This window comes from Lonchura striata, chromosome 5 (assembly GCF_046129695.1).
Source record: "Lonchura striata isolate bLonStr1 chromosome 5, bLonStr1.mat, whole genome shotgun sequence".
Classification (NCBI taxonomy): domain Eukaryota; kingdom Metazoa; phylum Chordata; class Aves; order Passeriformes; family Estrildidae; genus Lonchura; species Lonchura striata.
In genome coordinates, this window is record NC_134607.1 from 63,769,714 (window position 1) to 63,790,072 (window position 20,359).

At 34.7% G+C, this 20,359-nt stretch overlaps 1 protein-coding gene and 1 long non-coding RNA gene across 10 annotated transcripts in view; one reads left to right on the forward strand and one right to left on the reverse strand.

Moving 5' to 3' along the window:
* Positions 1–20,355, forward strand: part of LOC110475443 (uncharacterized) — a 41,474-nt gene extending 21,119 nt beyond the window's left edge. For 2 of the 4 annotated variants that reach the window (XR_013340039.1, XR_013340042.1), the window contains one exon: positions 920–16,974. This is a non-coding gene — a long non-coding RNA (uncharacterized LOC110475443). Of the gene's footprint in view, positions 1–919 lie in introns of all 4 variants that reach the window. The other 2 variants (XR_013340041.1, XR_013340040.1) reach the window with 2 other exon arrangements.
* Positions 1–20,359, reverse strand: part of PCLO (piccolo presynaptic cytomatrix protein) — a 318,646-nt gene that overhangs the window by 41,242 nt on the left and 257,045 nt on the right. For 2 of the 6 annotated variants that reach the window (XM_021539594.3, XM_021539591.3), the window contains exons 20-23: positions 19,044–19,238; positions 17,605–17,787; positions 6,487–6,628; positions 3,109–3,176 (exon numbers count right to left, since the gene is read on the reverse strand). In XM_021539594.3, the coding sequence (XP_021395269.2) occupies positions 3,109–3,176; positions 6,487–6,628; positions 17,605–17,787; positions 19,044–19,238 (588 nt within the window). The remainder of the gene's footprint in view (positions 1–3,108; positions 3,177–6,486; positions 6,629–17,604; positions 17,788–19,043; positions 19,239–20,359) is intronic. The other 4 variants (XM_077783666.1, XM_021539596.3, XM_021539592.3 and 1 more) reach the window with 3 other exon arrangements.

Consider the following 20,359-nt stretch of genomic DNA (forward strand, 5'->3'; position numbering starts at 1 on the left):
TATTGGCTGAACAACTTTATAGGACAGATAGACCAATCATGATCTACAACTGAATCAAGATATTAATCATGTGCTTTTAATTGTTAGTTTCTGTCCTTACATTGATGCAATTGTGCTTTTTATAATGTCTGTAATACTCTAACCATGTCGTAAGAAATCTTTGAACAAGGTATATTGCACTTTCTGAAATGAATACAGAAGTTGGCTTGCATAACTTAATGGAGATTAGAATATGTATAAGATTTACTGAAGCTTAAGAAGATGAAGTATTTCATCTGCTTAGGGCAGAATGCCCAGAGTAAGATAGCATGCAACAATGTATATAATAAAAATAACTAATACCGTGTCCAAGAACAAAACTCTAATTTTTTCTTTTAATATTATTAAGTAGTACAAAAATACAGAATATGAGAAGATAATATATACAGATAACAAAGATTATCATAGACAGGATCATAGTTATTTATATTGACCATTTGGTTATGCCAGCAAAGTAAATAGTACTGTTTTCCAGTATTTACTTAAAACTATACTGATAGATGTTAACAGCACAAAAACTGCTCCCAACAAGACATTAACACAGGTGGGCAAACAATTACAAAATGAGAATTTTCCCCCTGGAGATTCCACTTATGTAAATGCCTAAATTTTGCTGTCATGAGCTGAACTCAAACCCTATTGCTATGGTTTTGATTCAGCCACCTAGAAAACAATTCTCATTGTTATTTGAGGATCTCACCCTGCTTTCCCTGCAGCTACTGGTCTTAAAGATCCTCTGAATCCCCTGCCACATTTCTCAGGCCTGTGTGAATGACTTGGATGACTAAAACATTTCACATAGCAATAGATCTGCATATTCAATCAATTAAATTTATTCTTCACCATCTTAAAGAGACTAACCCAAGACTACTTTTTACAGAAGTTATGACCTAAAAATATCTGAAAATGTGAAAAAAAAGAGAACCAGTATTGAAAAGTTTTAAATGTAACTCTAAGTCGTTATTTGCAAATAAGAATACAAATGGTCAGCTATGGGAGATCTCTACAGTTAATGAAAAGTGGGAATTGATATTTTCTTCCACTTAACTTCAGAGCTCACCTGGTCCACAACACAGGTAAGTGAACTAGAAAATGCATGGTTTTAAGATTTTCATTCTCTTTTACTCATCTATAAAAAGAATGCCACAATTAATCTGTAATACTGAAGTAATTCTGTTAATCTTGAGTTTCTCTACATTTTGAACTACTTTCCCAAAAGATTACATTTACATGCTGAAACTCAAATGCTCTTGAATTGTTTTCCAGATTTTAGTTTAATTTATCCTTTGGCACTGACATTTCCCCTCTTAGTCAGCTAGAAATCAGACACTAAAATCCAGCCCAACTGCACCAGCCTTTCTCAAGGGCAAAAAATCCTCAATAAGAACCAGTCATTTTATCAGAGCAGGAGTTGCAACACCTGAGTTCCCAAAGTAGCAGAGGTGAATTGCATTGTAAGTGAAAATTAGAGAATTGCAGCTCTTGAGTAATTTGTAAATTTTGAAGACAAGAAGAAACATAAAATTGGAAAGGTAATTTCAGACCAATGGTATAGACATTTCTTTCAGAATGTTTCAAAGGTGTTTTGGGTATTGTTTGGTTTATTATTTCTTGTATTTGTTTGTGTTTAGGGTTAATTAATAATACCAATAAAAATGAAAATATTTTGTATTTGTAGGCTCTGAAATATAGGATCCAAGACACAACCTAAAGGGCAACTTATGTTGAATAAAATAATGAAAAGCTATTTTTTGTATAATTATAAATCTGTATAAGACTCACCATGGCAAAATAAAAATGAAAAATTCTTGACTTCTCATTTTCATCCCACCATTTATCTTTTAAAAACTAGATTTTTAAAAAGTGCTTAAATATACTATTGAAAAATTGAATTTTGATAGGATGATTATCAAAGTATTTGACATTTGATAAAGAAGATTAATAAGTATTTTTTTAATGAGTGCTATGTATAGAAATATTTAGTAAAATGCATATACATGGGTAAGAATTCTTGCTTTGGAAAAGAGAACTTTACAGATCTACCTGTAAATTCTAATTTGATTTCTTCAGCTCTGTGGAATGTTAGACTGCTTTTACCTCAAATATGGAAACAGAAATTATTTTCTCATGTATAGAGATTCTAGAAACCTGAAAAATGTTGGTTTTTTTTTTAATTATTAAACTCAACATCAATTTATCAAGTACATCTATAAATTTCAATTTATTAATTAATTAATGCTCAAAGCCTCATTGAAATGCATCTAAATGAAAAAAGTCATGATAATTAAGTTTTATATTTGAGATCAACATAAACATGCACTTGAAAGAATATACCTCATATGTAAAAGGAAATGGAATTCTCATAACGTGTCATTCGGTACGAAACACTCTCCATTTTCATGCGGTTTTCCATTATTACAATGAAAAAAATAATCATATTCCCCATGAAATTTTGAAAGTTACTCTGTTAGGTGCTTTCCAGCTCCAATATTACAATGTCTTCTTCTTTCTCAGCATCACAATAATACTAAAATAAATTAACTCAGAATTTCCCAATCCAATAAATGCTTCATTATAGTGCATCTGCATTAAATGCAGCAGTCAAGTCTGCTCAGCTAATATTTTTATTTAAAATTAATGTTTTATGTAAACACTAATATTAATAATTGATTTATGAAGTAAATATTCTGAAATATTATAACTATAGAGCCTGAAAGGCATTAAATATATTCTTCAAATTCACTGAGTATTGAGTCAGCTCCATACTTTGTATGTTTTATTTGAAAAGCAATGAACATCAGAAGACAGATATTTTATATTATTCATCGTAATCTAAGTATTGAATTACTTTAAATATAAAGGTAGGACACCATTCTCATTTACACTGAAGACTCATTACATTGGTGTTCTTGTGTAAAAGGCCCCTAGACAAAATGAAGGTCAGGATTTTAATCTACAATACTAAGAGAACATAGACTAATTTTTCATAGCATGACAAGTCAAAGAAATAGGCACATCCTTCCTACAAACATGGAGTACCAGTGTATAGCTGTTTGTATTTCTTTTTACCTTCTGAATCGGTCACTCCTACTCCCGACTGCTTTACTGGTTCTTGTCCATTCTGGCTCATCTTCCCTCTGTTAAAAGATATGGGGTTGTTGTCAATAAAACCATATAAAAATAAGAGCTAAAACAATGACACACCTAAGCAAATGAGGCTGGTTCTTTTAAGAATATTATCTTTTTCCTCTTTTGAAGGCAGCTGCAATCACATCTTGCTAAGCCTTTACATTCTTACAGAATGGGTCCATCAGGTACCTGCCCCACATCAGTCTGGGGCTGCATATCTTCTTTCCTCACTTTATCTTGTTATAGTCAACAGTGAAATATATAATAAGCAGTCATAAAAATTGATATTTGGTCTACCATACCATTACTTCAAAGGTAAGGCATACTCATGGTTGTTATCTTCTTAAATTATTGCTTTACTTTACAAGTTAGATTTAGCATAAGAAACAATTCTGAAAACTTAACATTAATCTTAAAGTGAGTGGAATAAACCATGCCCTAGAGTTCACTATTTTCCTGCATTTTATGTAGAAAGAACCTGCATCAGAACCTTCATGTCTATTTTTACACAATGAAAGTTAGGTAAAATATGAGCTATCTTTAAATATACTTGTTGCAAGCTCTAAGGCATGATTAAAATCACTCTCAAACATTTTTGCTTCTAGTTTTCTTTTTGCCTTATGACTCTGACTGCTATGATAGAGACTACAAGGCATTATCTCTAGTTGCATGTGATTCCTTGGGGCTTAAAGGGTCAGCACTGTTCTTTTCTACCTGTGAGTATAAAAGTATCTACCTGTGAGATGAAAACTTCATGTTTGAAGATGTCTAAATTCACAGGGAACTAAAAAATTCATATAAAATCACAGTTTTCCAAGTGAATTTATATTCAGTTTTAACTGAAAGCTATTATCTTCTTCTATTGTAGGTAATGCTTCATAAATCATTACAAATATGATGCAAGAATTATTTGTCCCAAGGGTTATATTCACTATACATCATTCAATACATACATCATTCAATTATTTTCCACTTTTGGATTCTAAATGAATTTTATTTTACACCAATGTAGTGCTACAAAGGGTTGCAAAACACAAAGGCATAGAGAATCTGGTCTTATCAGAGATAAGAACATGAGTAGCTTTCAGGACTATTACAACTGGATAATAGTGTTTAAAAAAATCCAAATTAGAAAGACTTTAAAAGATATATTCAAATTCATGTAACTGTATATAATTATTAATTTCCCTTGATAGTTAGAGCTACTTAATATTGGCAAGTATTCTAATTAGTTACCTCATCAAGCAATTCCCATGGTGGCCCTATTTAATTATTTTATTTTGCTTCAAGACTAATTGTTGCTATGGTTAAAAGCACTTGGACTAAAACAAAGAGTTTAAAACTCAGCATATCCAATAATTTCTATTGATACACTAGAAACTTAGTCTAAGCAGAGAGCTTATAACCAAAAAAAGATTTTAAATGGCAAGATACTTAAAAATATTTAGCCTACTTAATACTTCTCATCCAAATTGTAAGCTGTGGTCTTATGGATTTTCTGAATTATAAGGTCAGAGTCCCTGAAGTCATTATCAAGTCAGAGTGAATGCAAATGATGAGTTGAATTTCACTTATACATATATTTAGATAAACATTTTTATACAGAAATTAAAATGGAAACAGTTATCTGTTTTAAACATTCTCTCCATGAATGATCTGATGGTAAACAGTTATTTTGTCATTCATTTTCCTTACATTGCTTTGTAAAACCCTGGAGACTAACATGAAAAATGAAGCAGGTCCTGTCTATATAAATTTCCTGTGTAATTTTAAAGACTCTGTAAGCATGCAAATAACTTACTCTAAAATGCCATAATAAAAAAATAGGGTAGCATTACAAAAAATGAGACATGGATATATTTTATTTAATTAAGTATAATTCATGAGAACAAATTTCTATATGAGAAAATCTGAAGCTGTGGAGACTCCCTCCTGCTTTTCAGTAGAAGTGGGGCTGATTTCAGGCTTAAGAGACCAATGAGTCTGTCAGCCAAACAACAACTAATTGTAGGTACTGTCACATTGCTAGTCAACACGCAGTAAATGATATTATTTGGACTTGAATTTGGCATGTGTGAACAGAATATTTCTATCGAGAGCTCCATCTTGTGTTATTGTGCACAAAGTTTTTATGTATCTTTGCTTTTCTCACTAGGAATGGCAGCCCAATGGTTTTCTTTTTCTTTTGACATTGTCAAAGACAAAGATAATATTTTTTTCCCCCTTTAGTCTAGAACAACATGAGAGAAAAATCCACTACAAATCAAGCAATTGGCACCCTACAATCTAAGCTCACATAATCCTCCCTGGTTCTGAAAGTGAGATTGAAGTCTTAGATTTATCTCTATTTTTCCTTTAGTTGCTAACAAGATGTAGACAAATAACACTGGGCTTTTTTTCTTTTTTTTTTTTTGAAAATAATAAATACTCAGAAATATCACAGTTCTAGAGAATTTTCACTTCATTAAAGTTTTTCTTGGAAGCTTATATCTTTTGTGACAAATAGTTCACAACTTCAAGGGAAAAGCAAAAAAAAAATTATTCCAGAGAAAATATTGAACAACTATTGCAGACAATGAATGAACAATTACCACCAACTAATATTTTGAGAACAGTCAAGCTGTCATTATTTCAGGCCAGAATTGTTAAGTTGAACAGAAGATACTTTGTCCTATAAAAGAATATAATGAAATTGATAAATGATGGTGCATGCTGACAGAGGAGGTGAAAAAATCCTGGCAAAACTTTTCTCTATGGAGTACTTAACTGGGTAAAAAATTTAGAAAATTAAATCATTTTATAGGATCATTACACTGATAGTAGCTTGATAATTCCTACAGGGACTCTGAACCAAAAAGCTTTTTCCAGCCAAAACCAGAAATTCTTCTGGGACTCCTAAAAACTTGGGAAAAGCTGGGCTATATCCAGAATATGAATTCCCCTTGCACTAGTAACAGCTCTTTACAGAGGGAGGAAAATCTGAAAACTGAAACTAAGCTTTCTCAATCCTATAATAGTTGTACTTTTAAAACATAAGCTAAGTCCGTCTCTACAAATTTTCATCAAAGGCTGAAACCAGCACATCTCTATATGATAGCAAAAAAATTCAGGAGGTTGAGGCAGAGGTTTGATTGGTTATTAACAATTCAGTGCTCAACAAAGCAGAATAAAAGTATGAACTCTGGGCAATTCTCCCCTTTAGCTGCTATTCTACTGTATAACTCAAATCTGCAGAGGAAACTACATAAGATGACTGGCACAGTGAAAGTGCTATCAATTGTGCATGGAGGGTACAATATATGAACAGAAAAACCTTACATTCTTGGGATAGGAAATAGATTATTCTCTCCCGTGGCGCTGCTGCTGCCTTCGCTATCCATGCTGTAGCCACTGCCAAAGCTACTGGCTGATGAGCCAGTGGAGACAGAACTTTCTGCAGGTCGGTGATTAGCAGACCTTGCTGTACAGGGCAGGAACATTTGGTTACTAAAACTTGTAGGACATCAGTACCACCGGCATTAAGAAAAGAATATGTAATTTATCAAAATCACATGCTGCAAACACTTTCACTTTTATATTTCACATTCAAATATTGCTTTATCATATTTTTGCAGATGAAGTTTGTTTTCATGTAGAATAAGGTGTTCTAAACCAAATAGTACACCACCATATTTTTTTCTCCAGTCACGTTAATAGTTCAAATCAACAGCCTGAAGGAAAAAAAAAAAAAGGAACGTGATAGTATGATTAACACTGCTTTTCTGATTAAAGTGACAGAAAACCAGTTATTCATATGAAACATTTCATACAATAATCCTGTAAAAATGAAAGCCCCAGTGGGCCTTACTCATATTCCTTGTGAAATGTTCTTTGCTTTTGGTGATTTTGAAGAGAGAAGTTTGCGAAGATGTGTAAGCACACAACCTATAGTCACAGTGAATATCCCCACCCCTCTTCAGACATAACACAGCTATGCATTATATTTCTCAACTGCTCCTACCCATCTGGATCTCTGTTACTACATGCACAGAATTTTAATGAATGTGATTTGATGGGAGATGCCTTAATCTAATTCAATACCATTTGGTGTTAGTATACCATATGTTAGTTTTACTTCAGAGTGTGTTATTTTGTATTTTGGACATTACTGCACTACATGAACAAATCATCCAGTATTTCATATTTAGCAAGTTGAGAAATACAAAGGAAAAAGGACACAGTGACACTACACATAGTAATTAATACAGGAACAATAGAGTAGCTATTCTCATATTGAATAACACAATTGTCTGGGAATATTAATACAGATTTGGGGATTTTTTTCCTAAATGTCCTCTAATACATCTGCTATTTTCTTGTTTCATCTATTTCAACCTACTGAGCATATGTATTGAAGCTATAAAATACCGTTTTTCAAAGTTATTCTTTATGAAGACTTAATGAGATTTTATGTTATTTTGCTGAACTGTGAAACTCCTATGTAAGTAGTTAAAAAAGATTCTTCTTTAAAAATAAATTAGTCAAGGATCTAACTGGAAAGTTAATAAGAGCCAGAGCCCCAACAGTGTCTTGCTTTAAACTGGCAATCAGTATTTTTTATGTCTGAGTAACTGAATAATATTTTTGGTGAAGAATGGTGCATGCTGCCTGATGGGGAACCAAGAAGCTGAGTGTAACTCCTCAAACATAATGCAAAAACAGGTGAGTACTAGAACTAGAAGCAATAAATGAAGCAATTCTTATGTCATCAATCCTTGAGCAAACTTTAAGACAGAACTCTTATTCTCTACAGTGATTCTTCACCGGTAATCCAAGTTGTCACATAACTTTTTTATCATTTCAAGTCTATTAATCTCCTTTGTTCCACTATTGCCCACAGCCAGAAGTGGAATACAGATTCCACTGCAGTCAGATAAAATTGTTTTCAGATAAAATTATTCTTTAGCTCTATTCCATGACTTTATACATTGATCATAGGCTGCCTTCTTAGAGGTAAATACAACAGAATAAATTTTAAAATCATAGTGTTATGAGCAGATAGTTTCAATATTTCACCTGGAGGAAAGGCACCCATGTTTTTCCAGGGAGACAGCTACCTGGGGTGGCTGTGTGCAGTGGTTGCTCTATCACTTTCAGCTGGTGGTGCTGTGAGTGAATTCCTACGTCTGTGCTGGCATGTCAGCAAAATGCTGCTGAGAAATGCTGGGCAAGAGTGACGTTTCAGAGATGAGAGGTCAAACTCTCAATTATAGCACATTATTTCCACTTGCCTTGTATTTAACAGACTGAAGTGTGGCTCTCTCATGCCTGTCCCAAACTAATTAATTACCTCAGTTCTCATTGTGTTTGCATGACCTCTATGTCTCCCATTGTTTTCTGTTTGGAATTCTGAGAGTTCCTTTAGGTTAGGTTGTTTAGACAGCTTTTTTTTGTGCCATGGCATGACACTTGCCTCACAGGTGAGTACAAATAGGAGATCAACACATTTGCAAAATCCATGGAAGCCAAAACAATATTGTGCCAATTCAGAAAAGAATCTTCAGGGCTTCCCTTAGCCATGAATTTGCTTAGTGTAGCATATATCTCCACCATAACATATGTGGCCTGAAAGGATCTTTTATATCTAGGATATATTTTTACTGTCTTTGCTTTAAAAACTAATGTCTGAAGTAATTTCTTGTACCTTTACTGGTGGATTTCTAAAACCAGTAAGGACGTAGAATTTAGTTCAATCCAGAAAAGCTTGAATTAAGCCTTTAGAAATGGGTTAGAAGTTTTGCTTCATCTATTTATAATCAACCCATAGCTGTTTCTTTTGAAACAGCTGTATCCTGATTACACATTCAGTATGCTGTATTTTTAGTTTTTCTACTGTTTTCACCAATTCACATAATTTTCCATATCAATGTTTATTTTCCATAAGGTCACTTCACTTGGTGAATGGTTATAATGGATCCAAGTTTAGGTTCATGACTGGATTTTGAACACTCTCAAGTTTAATTTCATTTTTTTTCCCTGCCTGCTCTATGAAAGTAATGAATCACAGTGTCAGTTTGTGACAAGAAATGAAATCCACAAATAGATTTACAGCTGGTTTAGTGACAAATTCAGAATCTGGATGCAGAGATCATCTCATAACTTGTGAGACACCCACATTTTCTATATGTCAAGATTTTTACAGATACATCTAGGCCTCTAAGTTTCTGCTGGTTATATATGAAACTTTGGGGTTCTGATGATGTGGCAATGCTTGCTACCGTGCAGTATTTTCCCTGAGCGTTAGTATAACTATGGTTATATTTCTACTCTGTGTGGAAAGATAGAACCAGTTCCATGCTCTTATATTCAAGAAACTACTCTGCACACTCATTTGCAGTCTTGCCTCTTCTCTTTGAATATTGGCAAACATTGTCTTAGAAACTTTAACAAGAAAGTCAGAGTTCACTATGTTGCTCCTCTAGTCCTACCCATCTACACAAAATCTGTGAAGTCCTGAAAGTGTCAGAACAATTTCCACCTTGCTTGGTCAATTGGGTTCATACCCACATAAAGGACAGGCAACTATTGCATTATATTTCATTTTGATTTTACTTTTAATCATGGTATTAGGGCAGGTTAATTCTGAGTTACAGAGCTTCTGCTTACAGCTGCCTATGCTAGAAAATTCTTTAGTCCATGGATTTTGACATCAAAGTTCTGGCAGGAGGTGCTTTGGTTGGTAGCGTTTGAACAGTTTCATATGGATCCACTTGGGTCCAAAGATTAGATATTGTCACCTGGTATCACAAAGGTTCCTGAAGCTACCAGGTGCAGTTTTGCTTTACTGACATCTACAATGTTTATCTGAATAGGAACACAGGTGAAGGCACTTTCCATCATTTAAATATTAAGGATCCAGAGTGTGGAAGACCTATGTTTCATTGCTTCCTTGCCCCTTTGGTTTTGCAAATTATTCCCTGGCTCCTATGAGCCCCCCCAGCCCCCAAAACAACTCCAAACCCAACCAACCCAATAAACAAATTTAGAAACTCTCAGAAAGCTTTAAAAACTATAAAAATACTTGTCAAAGGCGAGCTCTTGCTGCCAATTACATGTGATTCTTAAAGTGCCACATCTTTAGAGAAAAGACTCTATGGCCCTCAGCAGATGAAAGAGACAAAATTTAACTGAAGGTCATTATGCACCTTCATTTGGCCTCTCTCTGGGAGAAAGGAGATATCCCTTCACCCCCTCCAGCCCAATTTCTGTAAACTCTTTACACAGTTTATCAGGTGCTTGGCACTTTTTAAGGCCTGCAATATCATGATGTCTGGGCTGCCCAGCCATTTAACTCTGAAGAACAGAAATATGAAATGAAAGTGTAAAACTCTACTATGAGCTGCTTTCTCTGAAATAGGGCACAGATTTTCCTATTATAAAAAGCTATTGTTGTGGTTTGATTTCATTTTCATCTGTTAATCCTTTTTTAGCTGGGAGTTCCCTTGATGAGATGAAATGTTCTCTACTTGGAATGGGTGTTAATGGGTACATATGTCACATTTAGTAGTTTGAAATGTGGTGTTAATGCTGCCTCTGAGGGATTCAGTTAAACTGCCTGTTTTACAGGCTCTGTCATGAGCAAAATTTCGGGTCAATCATTCTAGTGAATAATGTATTAATGAATTGGAAAACTTCTCAACTGCTTACAGTAATTATTTCAGGTTCCAGGAAAGTGGATGATAATTTTATTCCTGGTGTAGGACCAGGGTTTCCCAAGAAAAAATTATAATGCTTAGATAGATACCTTTTGTACTCTGCATGGTTTCTAGGAAAAATAAAAAAAATCAACAGAATGATGATTGGACATGTATTCCCTTATGCCTTTTTGGAAAATAATTGCTAATTCAATAAAATGGAGGTTAGCACTGACCCCACCTTTCAGCTCCATCTTTTTATTTCTATTTTTTAGAATTATTATTCGTATGGCAAAAATATATATTTGCTTATGCTTTGGCTGATGGACCCAGTTAGAAAAAAGACCAAAAAACATCATGCCTTAGTATGAAGAAAATATCATATTAAAATCGGGAAGAGAGGAAAGCTTGGAAGGCATATGATTTCACTTAATCTTTCAGAAGAGTCTGTTTTCAACAGACAACAGAGAAGATGCTGTGTTAAAACCTAATATAGGGACCATAGATCATTCACACAAGACCTATAACCAGGAGCTACTAAATTAGTCAGCAGAAAAATGGAAACAATCCAGCACTCTCAGCCACTCCAGTCATTCTTCTACACTGAATGGAATTTTTTTAAGACTTAAATTTTAAAAAGTTGACTATACAGTTCTGTGGTTCACATGGAGGAAAGAACAGACTCAACCAGCACTTTTTCTTGGTGAATAAATTGTAGATGTTCTCCTTTTCCAGTTTCTGTCTAGAAACAGAAATACACTGTCAAAATGCATTGGGAGCGACAGTTCTGTTTGTGCACCAAACAGGAGGAGGGAAAAATGCCTTCAAGTATGGATTCAGGATTAAGTTTCCACAATTAGCCTCTAATTACTTGAAAGAAATTCTTTTTTTAACTGTCCATCTTCTGAGAAACTCTGGATGACAAAAAAGGCTGAGTCTTCTCAAAGAGATTGCAAGCCCATGGGACAAGGTGAAAAAACCCATGTACTGTGTGTAATTTTCTGAAAACCAACAGACCAGGCATCTCATTCAGTGTCTTTTGGCAAAAGCTTGGCTGCCCTTCGCTCTCAGTAGCCTTGTGTTTCAAGTGCTCCAATCTCAAAGTGCCCCAAATGCCAGTTTTCCTGTTTTTATGAAGCATTTGCTAGCATTAAAAGCAAGAGCTGCTCCAGCTTGCTCTGTTAGGCTCTACAGGGTGAAATTGCTGTTGGGATTCTTGTTGCATCTTTTGTAAACTGGCAACAGACTGGGGATGCATTAACAGCTGGTGATCAAACATATCTACCTCAGGTGAGCCAAGATAGTTTATTCTCCTAATGCTCCCTCATACTGAACAGGACTTTAAGCCGTGGTCTCATCCTTCTCAGCCACAGCTGTGTATCAGACATGGATTTGACTGCACACTGAGCAGGGATATTTTGTGAAATTTTGAGACAAGCCTTTGAGGAGAAATTTACCATTTGAAATGAATAACAGAAGAACAACACACTTCTTAAACTGTGCTGAAGTAATTACTTTACCCAAGAAAGCAATTTGGATGAAATAACTTTCCATGCACTCTGTAGGGTTAGTCTACAGAATGTTGAAAAAATACTTTTGAAATAAGAGTTTTCAAATGAAGAAGCTTAACTATTCTCTGAAATTACATGCCAGCTTAAAATGGTGAAATAGTAAATAGCAGGAATAACCAAAGCATAATGGGTCAGTTATTAGATTGAAACAAGGTTGAAAAGACAGCCTCAGATTACTGCTATATGCAGAGAGTGGGAACAAACTGTTCTTGTTTTGATAATGATTCTTGGAAATGCGTTATTTGTAGCATTATGAAGGCCCATTTAACTTGGAAATTAAGAAACTAGTGGGCATGAGTCACTAAACAGCTTTGGGCTATAAATTATTTAAGTGTGAAGGAAATACCCTAAAATAATATAGGAAATTAAAACATGGCATTGCCTATTAAATGTGTGAAAATGGATACAGACCAAAAGGGAACCCAAATTAGCAGGTATTTGAAACCACATTCATATCCAACTCAGAAGATTTATATAACCTAGGAATCTATTTCCTTTCACTCTATTGTTGCTAAAACCAGTAAATAGAACTTAGTGATAAGGAAAATTCATGTCAATTTTAATTTCTTTCAGTTAAGTGGCTAGAAATACACAGAGCTGGCTCAGACTTGTATCATGGGCTGCACAGTCATGACAATGTCTTGATGTATGCATCACATCACATTTCTGTGCAGCTTTACCCTATGATGTTGACACTTAAGTGAACTTGTGTCAAAGTTGTCTGCTCAACATAGTTATAAGCAGGTGTTCTACCTTTTGAACTAAAGTGTTTTAAACTGGTATTCTTTGAGATGTTTAAATTGATAGGCTTAATTGGGTATAATTCTGAAAATGTTGATATAGAGTTTTGAAACTGTAGGTATTCTAACTAACAATATCAACTCTGTATACCTATCAGGGAGTAGATCTCTCCCAGCTAGTAGAATCCCTTGACATACAACTGTTTGGAAAAGATGTTGTGTCATGATGGAAAATGAGAAATGTAAAAGATGAAATGTTCTCTATGACATGCTGTGGGGCTCCATTTTCTCCCATCCTCCTCACCTCCACCATCCCCACCCCGTTATTTTAGTGACGAAAAAAATATAATACCAGGTGTCAGAGGATGTTTTAAGGAAATGTTGTTATTTTAAATTGCTAGAGGTTTGATTTTTGAAATACCTTTCCCTTATTGAAAATTAGACAGAAATTCCTGTAGAATTATAATGCTGGTATTACCTTAAATTAACAGATATGTTTGGATCTTTAATTGAAACACATGGCAATTTCTCTAGATCTTTAACATTTGCTAACTAATTCAGGTGAGGAGTATAGAAGTGTTTTTATTATGGCAAGTTTCTTGTTTGTTTGATCAGGTTAACGTGAGCCAAATAGAAGAGGACTTTCCTATGGCATCCATCAGCAAATTATATACAAGCAATAGCATATTGACTTGTAGCTTCTTTTTCATGAGTGTCTGTTGGAAAGAATAAAAAATGTATAGGGCTGCAATGATGTTGAAACTTAAATTCACTTGCTGAGCTATTTACTATTATATTAATTTACTGTTCTTCAAAGAGGTATGAAGGTTCAAAAAATTTCTAGAAATTCTCTTATTTGGTCATAAAATAATGGGTTTTTGTTCACCCTTGGATATTCTAACGTAATAAAGGAATTGATTGTACAATCAATTGTACAATCATTGTCCTTTAGGGGAAAACCTGGCATCTCTTTCTCTGCAAAAAAGAACAAGCCAATTAAATTTCTACTATGGCAAAGCCGAGGTAGTGCACCTTTCTGCTTAACACAGATGCTGAAGTTTTTTTCTGTTTCTTGTATTTCTTATTCATTTTATTGGAAGGTATTAAAACTACAGCATGTTATTCATTCCTTTAAATCTATAAGCTAGGTTTGAAAATATTTTCTTAGTATAAAATCAGTAAAAAATTATATTCCAAATTCCTACTCTTTCACATGCATGTATCCAGAGAACTGGTGATGTTCTGAATAAACAGATCATCTCCAAATTTTCAAGTATCTGAAGAACTCTAAAATAATTTATTGAAAACATAACTGACATAACAAGAAAATTCCATATAATGAGAAGATCCTTCTGTGGGATAAATTACTGACTGAAAAGATGGTGGACTGATTCACACTGTGTCTAAAACTGACTCATCTGGTGGATAAACTCTTAATACACAGATTTATGTTGAAGGGAATGTGCTTAATTTTAAGTGAATGTGTAATTGGAAATTATTCATATATTGCACAAAACCTAAATCAAATTAAGCCATCCTCTGACTTGGATCCCTTGCAACTTCTGGCTTCAAAGAGTTGGCTCTGAAATATTGTTCCTCTCTGAGGAATGTGATTGGAAAGTGTAGCATGGAGTTTGTTTCTTTGTAGATCACACTTTTATCTCTCATTGGCAATGACAAAATTATACTTCAGGGTTTATTTTTAATTAACTGCTGTAGCCGAATGTTGGATTTTACAAAGGTTCTGAGCAAAATGCAATGTTTTTTGTTGCATCTTCACTTTAATTTTAAAGAAGATTGTTTTAATTACATTTTTTACTCTTCAAAAGAAATATATAAACAATTCAGTTCAACAAAAAACTGGTGAAAAACCTTTGTTTTCACAAAATATGCACTTTATGCTATAGGTTCTGATGTTTTTTATGATTTTCTTGTTACTTCTCAACAGACACACAATTGATAACTGACAAAATAGACCAAATAGAAAGGGTCCTAGGAACCAAAAGTAGAGAAGGATTTCTCTGAGACATTGTCAGAATGACTGAGGATTCTTGCCTTGTTTGGTTTGTTTTTTCTCTAGAGCCAGTTAAATTCAAGAGAAGAAATGGATCTATTGAGAGACTAGATCAAAGAAGGACACTCTTTCTGAGGGTTATCTTAGGTATAGAAGGACTTTACAGCATATAATAATTTCCATCACCCTTGTGTACTTAGGCTGAAAAAACCCAAACAATTCTTCTAAAAGGTGCTGTTGTTTAATATATGCACAAAGAAATAGCTCTGGTAAAATAATAATAATGATGTTGTGTATTATCTATAATGGCTTCCTTCGTAAAGGGCTTTGAGACATAGTAACAAAAAATTACTAACGATTGTTAAAAATTACTAAGATGACTGTTCCAGTCATTAAAACCAGTTCCTAATGCATCCTTTTCCAGCTACCAATAAAGTAGGGTATAATGGAGGTAGATATCACAAACATACATTATCCCTTTTTGGGAATGGACTTGGAAACTGATGATACCCTGATATTCACAGTTCACAATTAAGGGGAAATCTCTCCTTTCTTTATCATCTCTTCATCCCACAAAGAAGTCCATAAGTTAGAAGTTGAATATCTTTGGTGCTTTTTCCATTAGAGGCTATAGACTCATACTTTCATGCTCCACAAAACTGCAGTGAAATCATATTGTTTTTCATTCCTGCTAAAAGTCGTGAGAGTCATTAACCTCAAAATGGTAACTACTAGCCCAACTCATATGAATACATTTGGACAAACTATCTTTGGTACAATGAAGAAAAGCCAAAACATCTCACAGTTCTGAAAACAGACTTTTAACCATTGTGTAGGTGACCATGCATTGTGTTTATTTGTCAGAAGTAAAAAGACAAAAGTACTACATGTCTTCATAAAAATTTTAACCATTTTTATATATTATTGTGGACTCATTATTATAATGTGGACTCATTATTTATAATGGGGACTCTTATTCCCATAACTCTCTATGATGCTTCCAATATTGCTGAGCCAAGTACATATCAGTACATATTCTTTTTGCAATTTTAAAAGAAGATAGAATAACAGTTTGTTGGCACAGGCACTTGAAGCCAACAGACTCACTATTTCTTTATTATAAAACTATATCTGAACCTTATATATTCAACCTTACATCACAAGCTAAATGTTTTGTATTACCTGTCTATGTGAAAAGGCATCGCTACAGGACTATGAGTGTTTGCGATAAAACTCAACAGACACGGCATCTCAAAAGATCATAAGAGTCATTTAAATTTGAATGGTGTACCCCCAGGAGTGGCATGCAGCTTTCAGACATGATGCCTGAGCTTGTACCACAACATTCCCTAGCTCTGCCTGGGCTGAGTGTCTAGAGTTGAGCTGTAGAGCAATATAATGTGTGTCTGTGTTTGTGTAAATATCTGGATTTCTGAAAGAATTCTAAGGGCTCTCCTAAGAAAAAAACTTACTTCTAAATATGCTTTAAAAGACCTGTTACTTTTGCCCTGTTAATTAGTTGTTTTAACATCGCACTGGTTGTCTGAATGATTTGTTGCCTTTAGAATATATTGTCTAACGTACCATTTCCTCTTTCTCTCCTGTACCCCTCTCAGCCAGCTTATATTGTCCATCATGTGCAATGGTGGTGACAGAAAAACCTTCAATTCATCTTGAGAGCTTAGAAAGGGATTACAGCACAAAAGAACATCTGGGAGTTCAGTCAGTACATTTATTTGGATTATCCCTCAGATTCCATGGAAATAAACAAGATGCTCCACAAGTCAAAAGAACAGTGGCAATTTGAACTGATTGAGATTCTGGCTCTTTATTTGTGATGAGGGAATAAATAGATGATATGTGGTATTACAGGTGCCTACAAGTAGAAAATAACTTTTAACGATGCTGATAGGAAAATTATCAAGAAATTGAGCTATACATGGATCAAAACTCCTTTCCTTTCCATGGTGGTTTGAAAAATTATCTATGCTAAAAACTGTTGACATGGTAATTGTGTTGGAAGAGGAAACAGGAATTATTATTGTCCCAATTACATTTTAAGAAACAAAAATGTGCAGTTAGGTTTTTGTCACAGTACAAGAAATGTCCAATCATGCTTAAGCAGACCAGCTTGGATGCATGCTTTTTATTAGGCAACAACATGAGCAAAGCTATACTACTTTTCAACAGAATTCCAAGTACTCCAGTGGAATGGAAGTGCACACATTTGTTGCTTCATAATGCTTCTTAGCACAGTTTTTCATTATGGATTTATGCGCTGATAGGTGGGAAAATCAAGCAGAGTTCTTGATTCATGTAAACATTTACAGCACTTAATGGAGGGGTAAAATAAATACTTAAATATCGCAATGAATTAGTTGACATGGCAAGAAGTATTTGGGATGTTGTTGGTTTCTTAACCATGTCTTTCTGCTCACCTCCTTCAGGCTTGACTGGTCCATCAGACATCACTTTCCTGAGGGCTAGTTGGCTTTGGTCTTTGTTGTCACTGGCTGGTGGAGGCAGATTGTCAGACTGAGTTCTTTGAATGGGGAGGACTCCTGCTATGCTGTGTCTGTGCTGCTTCCTGGCATGATTAGACTGACCGCTTTTATGTGCTGCTGTGGCAGTGTGGGTGAAATGGAAACCCAGAGTATGTATCCTCAGATGGAACCAGCTTAAATGTTATTCATGCAAACAGAAGTGGTTTTTTTCTGTATTTAAGTAAGTAGTGTTTTCAAACACCAAAGAGACACCACATGCACAGCATTAAAGAGTATCAAAACTGGCTGTTTCTGTAGCAATGACAGTGAAGACAAGGGAAATAATTTCCCCCCCAGTTTTCCATTGTACTATGGTGAGGTTATGGCATATTAACAAATCCTAAAGACAAACACAATGACTTCACAGTCAGAGATTTAATTTGCCATCAACTAAACCCTCAGCTAGCAATCAGATGATACTGGTCTGAAATATACTCTGGAAAGTAATCCTTTTTAATGGAGTAGTTTTAATTTATTTTAACCTGTTTGAAGTTGTCAGATTAAATCTACCTTGACCCTTAACCAATTAATGGTAAAAATTTACTCAAAAAGTTGAACTCTTGACACCTGACTTAACTCTCAACTCCCTTTGAGTTTGCTAACTTGACAACATTGTTGAAATCTCATATTGTTACTGGCTCTGTGTGTTTAATGGTTTTGCAATTCTTGTGTTTAATGTTTTTATTGTATTTCTGTTCTGCTCATCACTAACACAATCTTATCCACGATATAAACAAGGTTGCCTTATATTTCCTTTCCAAAAAAAATAAAATAGATATTTACAGTTATGTTCCAAAAATAGAAATCTCAGCCATGTAGTTAAAAAAAAAAAGTTTCTTTAACTTCAGATCTTCTTTTGTGTATATAGTACTGTCCTTCATGATTACTACTTATAGATACACCCTGTTATTAATGTGGTCTCAGTCTTATATGCAATTTGAAGAGCTGGCAGTTGCATCTCTGCAGGTTTTGATTATTTCATTGGTAGGTATTTAGTGACATCAAAACACAATGGACTTCTCTGGGAGTCATGCACAACCATGGAACATCATGGACCATGAGTGAAGGGTCTGATGGAGAAACAGCCAGTTTCACTGCAGTCTTTATAAAATAAAAAATAAATAACTAAATAAAGGACTTCTAAGTACAAGAGTATATTGTAATTATATGTATCCACACACAGGCACACAAAGAAAGACATTGAACAGAGTGAGCACAGTGTGCCGAGAACAACAACAACAAAAAAAAATAGCCAAAAAGGGAAGGACAGCAGGGAAAAAGGCAACAGATGAACATTAAGCTGCCATGCTGAGGAATTTATTTGCGTCTTTTACTTGGTTGAAGGCGAAGCTGCTGCACAGCTGCTTCGGCAGCGGCGATGGCTGCCCCAGCGTCTTCAAGGTGAGTTTGAGTGACGCTGGTTTTGCTTTGGCTGCGAGATGGGCCGTGAGAGCGGAGGTGTCCTTCAGAAGAAGATTTGGAGCTCCCTGGGCTGCTGTGGGATTTCTCAATGGTGGGCACCTGCATGTCTACCAGGAAAACGAAGAAGTACAACTCTTGCATTTATTAAAAACAAACAATTGCATTCTCTTTCTCTTGACTGGTCTTTCTAGCTGAATTCCAGAACAAGGAATAAAGATTAAGCTGTGCTTTTCCATTTAAAGCATCAGGATATACCACGATTATGAAACTTTTATGAAGCATTGTTTTATACTTCCCCACTTTTACCTGGCCCAGGGAATAATTTATTTAGTATTGGTTTTTAATCACCTGTGAATTGGACCTCCTGTGCTGGTTCAAACAGATGGAATGATGGCGTAGTGTTTTCCACTTTCTATTCTCTAGCATGTCAAGGCTAAGCAGCATCACCTACACCAGTACCAAACACTTAGTAAATGCAAGTCATTTTATCCTGAATAATGCCATCAGGAAAATCACAGCCTAACTAATAATATCTTCTATACTTACCACTAATTCAGGCAGACATCTTATAGACACCAGTCAGTCCCTGGCAAAACGTTAAATAGAGAAATAGAGAGGAGATGGAGTAGAGTCTTGTCCCTCTGGGGTTCTTGTCTGGATTGTAGATGGAATGTTTTTTGCTTTGATAGGACACATAATGTGTTTTAAGAGAGCACCTGTCCACTGACTACTTAGTATAAAAAAAAGAATTAGAGATAAATTTCTTGAAGCAGGAGACACTGAGATCAATTCAGGTTTTGTAAACATTAGTATATTTCTACTGTATCAGCTCCACTGATTTCCAATACCACTGAGATGTGCTACAATCCATTATCATTGACTGGAAACGCATATGCATTATTGCATATTGCAATTGTTCTATAAAATATTAACGTGGCATTTTCAGAAGAAAAAAGATTCCATAGAATACTTAAGGAACATGAAAAATAGAAAGCTAAATATGTATTGAGTTTGCCAAAGGCTATCAAGAAAATAAAAAGGGCACAAAATCTATAGCAGATATGCAAAGCACATCTAGAGTAGTAGGTGAGTCTGTATGCTGGTGTTTTAAGGACGTAATTGCTCAGTAAGCTGGCTGGCAAGATTGAGACAATTTAAACCTTGTCTCCAGCTAATTAATCACAGAGATAAATGCATTTTTAATAAAAATGTATACAAACTTCATACC